General features: G+C 32.5%; 1 protein-coding gene and 1 long non-coding RNA gene across 2 annotated transcripts; both read left to right on the top strand.

The window, feature by feature from the left end:
• Positions 1–220: 220 nt before the first annotated feature.
• On the top strand, positions 221–2,312 carry LOC148766144 (WRKY transcription factor WRKY24-like). The gene is made up of 3 exons (XM_088826947.1): positions 221–811; positions 938–1,189; positions 2,116–2,312. Exons 1-3 carry the CDS (start codon positions 507–509, stop codon positions 2,288–2,290), a joined length of 732 nt encoding a protein of 243 aa, XP_088683073.1. The 5' UTR covers positions 221–506; the 3' UTR covers positions 2,291–2,312.
• A 76-nt stretch (positions 2,313–2,388) lies between these two features.
• LOC148766143 (uncharacterized) lies at positions 2,389–3,731 on the top strand. Its single transcript, XR_016034961.1, has 2 exons — positions 2,389–2,439; positions 3,332–3,731. It is a non-coding gene; the product is annotated as an uncharacterized LOC148766143 (long non-coding RNA).
• Positions 3,732–3,949: the final 218 nt, after the last annotated feature.

Here is a 3,949-nt window from a genome sequence, read left to right as displayed (position 1 = left end):
GGGTGGTTGTAATTTACCATAAAAAATATTTAATTACAGAAGAAAATTGTGTAGGGGTTAATTAACTTTAGCATAAAGTGTCATTTCAAACAGCTTTCAGACACCTCTCTAGCTCTCATCTCTCTCTCTCACTCTCAATAATATTATATTATATTTTATGAATATATATCTACAACTTACAGAAGGTTATATATATATTGAAGTTTGGCAAGAATATATAGTGGTAATAAGTGAAATATAATATTGGTATTAATTAGTTACTTTCAGCTCCCACATATATATTTATACATACAGAAGAAGCCCTTATTTAAATTATTTTTAACCTATTAGATCACTACCATAAAAAGAACAACCTTCAACCTTCCATTGTAGCACCTCATTCTCAGAAGGAACTACCATCTCTCTCTCTCTCTCTCTCTCTCTCTCTCTCTCTCTCTCTCTCTCACACACACACACACAAAAACACACACACACACACAAAAACACACACACACAGAGGTGAAGACATGTCATATGCAGCATCTCAAGCCGTCATGCTTAACACTAATAATAATAATAATAATAGTGATGAGGGGTTGTTTGAGGGGCAAGATAACAGTATGAATAATAATAATAATTTCCCTATATTATTTGAATATAACACAAATAATAATAATATTGCATTATCTCTTACAAAAACCCTAGCTGCTGCTGCTGCTGCTGCAGCTAACAATCAATTAAAAGAAGATCATTTCAGCCCAACATCCCACTTTGCAGGAGGATCTTCTTCCCATCTTCTTTCCCTTCAAACAACTCCTCCAAACCACTTCTGGTAATCAATTACGTACTATCAGCCCACAAAACCCACACACACACACACCTAAAAGTGTGTGTGTTTTTTTTTTAATGATATTGATTTTTGTTTTATTTCTTTATTGATGGTGATTTTAATAATCAGGGCATGGGGGGAAGTAGTGAGTGATTGCATGGGGATGAAGAGAAATATAAATGGAGGAGGATCCGTTGAACAATGCGGTGTGATGAAGACGAAGACGAAGACGAAGAAGATAAATAAGGCGGGGGGTAATAGAAGAAGAGTGAGAGATCCTAGGTTTTGCTTTAAGACAATGAGTGACGTGGATGTTCTTGATGATGGTTACAAATGGAGAAAGTATGGTCAGAAAGTTGTCAAGAACACACATCATCCCAGGTTTTTTCTTTTCTTCTTTTTTTTTTTCTTTCTTCTATTACATGTTTTTATTACATATATACGTGCTTTCCATGTTTATGTTTTAGAATATATATTGCAAATTATCGATCTTGTGATTAATTAGTAGTAATCATTATATTATATTCAATTTTGTGTGGGTATAATTGTTATAATTATTAAGCTCATCATCAAATCATCACTGGTAATAATACCAATTTACAAAGGCAAAAGTGTACTATAATTGTTGATTACAGAATGTAATAACTGGCCTGGTGATTTTAATTGCATTATATATATATATATATATATATATATATATATATATATATATATATATATATATATATATATATATGAAAAAAAAAAGAATTATCAGTTCTTGGGGTTCCATTTATTTTGAAATGATTATGAGAATCTATATATATATATATATATACCTTTTTAATGATTTGGGTTTAGTCTAGATTAAAAGGTAAAAATGTAATTCATCAGCCTTTTATTACCAAATAATTATCAAAGTTTGCAAACTTGATATATGAATAGGGACGTGCCCAAAGAGTGCTCACCTCTGCCTAAAAGGCTACTACTGTTTTTCCTTTCCTTTTTTTTTTTTTTTATCATGAATCCAGCAATTTCCAGTTTGCAATTTGCTCTCTCTCTCTCTCTCTCTCTCTCTCTCTCTCTCTCTCTCTCTCTCTCTCTCTCTCTCCAGGTATAAGTATAAGTTTTTGACAATGGCGTGATTGATCCGAATATTGTCGATACACTTTCGACATACAATTGATCGACATGTAGCTTAATATACAGTGTTGAGAGCTCTATTGTTCTTATAATCTCGAGACAATTGTATTATTAATGTGTACGTTCTACTATCGATCGAAACTTTCTCTTATACGAACGCATGAATTATATATATATATATGCAGGAGCTATTACCGGTGCACACAAGACAATTGCCGCGTGAAGAAACGAGTGGAAAGACTATCGGACGATCCTAGGATGGTTATAACTACTTACGAGGGCCGCCACATACACTCTCCTTCTCTCGACGAGGACGACGACTCTCAACCTTCCTCTCATCTTAATAATTTCTTCTTATAGTATATATATATATATATATGTATATATATATATATATATATATATATATATATATATATATATATATATATATATATATATATATATATATATATATATATATATATATATATATATATACAAGTTTGAGTAAAATAGTGAAAAAAATGGTAAGTAAATTAGTTATCTTGTTTGGTTGATGATAAAAATACCTAGCATTATATTTTACCTCAACAAACACAAAGAGACTAATTTACTAAACATTTTCATTGGTGAAAAAATGAAAGCCTAGCCTAAGAAATAAATTTGAAAATAAGATGATTGAAATATTTATATATAGAGAGAGAGAGAGTGTTATAAGAATATATGTAATACATAATTTTATGTGCCCTTTGTTTTACTTGGCCTATAAATGTATTTGGTGGAGTGGATTTAGCAACTTTTTTTTTTTTTTTTTCGTGAAATGGAGTCGTATAATAGCTTACAAATTATAAGAGAGATGTAACGTAAATAACACTGGGCTAGGCTAACCGGCTAACAAACTCGATTTAGCGATTGTTGACAAGAGAATTTGAGCCTACACATTACACATGCTTACTTGCTCCAGCAGCTAGATTATCCCCTGCGGGATACGCGATAGTGAAATACTACTTGACGATTAATAGATCATTACCAACTTAAAACCCCATTAATTATAATATTCTCTGTTGTAAAAGCCCATTACTCTTTCATGTATTAAGTTTGGGCCCAAAAGATAGGTCATGAAATTCTCAAGAAAAGAAGTCCAATTGTGGATTATTTAATTTCAACGGCTGAATAAAATGGATTTTATTTCCATTTTATTCCAAACTTAAAACCCCATTAATTATATTCTTCGTTGTAAAAAAGCCCACTACTTTTGTCATGTATAAAGTTTGGGCCCAAAAAGAAGTCCAATTGTGGATATTTGATTTTGTATGTGGGTCTTAATTAAGTTTTTCCATATCCATTAAACTTAAAACTTATATAATCATAATCTTTTTATTTCTGGCTAGTTGTGTCTGAAGGGGGTAAATTTGGCAGGCTTGGGCCGAACTGGCAAAGATCGATGGGTCTGCTGAGCAAATACGGCCCAATAAATGATGGTTTACTAAAAATGGGACGGAAGCTCGCCTATGAAGCGCCCAATAGTGCGAGGCTCACCAACAGACAGTTCGCACAAGATGGATATTGACTATGGATCGGGTTGCATAAGAAGGAACTGAAGAAGTAGAAGGCGAGCTGGCCGACTTGCCGAGGAGTCGTTGGAAGCACATATTTGAAGATATTCTTCGAGAATTGACAAGGAAAACATACAAATTAGACGCAATTATCGTGAAATTAGCCCAAATCTTGTACGAAAGTAAAACGTAAAAAAAGAAAGAACCATTCGAAGAGAAACCTCCTATATAAACGAATGCATGAAACCATCTAGTGTTACGTTCGTTACAATCTTTGTCTTTAATATTTTTTCGTTCATTGTTTTATAGCCGCCAGCCCTAGGTACGACGTCCGGTGAGCTCTCTACCGGTAAAAAAAAAATAGGGTTTGAAGGTGTAAATCCTGCACCATCAAAAAGTAGCATAAGTTATAAAAAGGTCAGTCGAGCAAAACAAGAATAAAAAAAGATATATTAAAAAAAAAAAAAAGTAAATAATGCAG

The sequence above is a fragment of the Erythranthe guttata genome, chromosome 12 (assembly GCF_056151865.1).
Source record: "Erythranthe guttata isolate IM_541 chromosome 12, IM_541, whole genome shotgun sequence".
Classification (NCBI taxonomy): Eukaryota; Viridiplantae; Streptophyta; class Magnoliopsida; order Lamiales; family Phrymaceae; genus Erythranthe; species Erythranthe guttata.
This window is presented reverse-complemented; position numbering and strand designations above follow the sequence as displayed.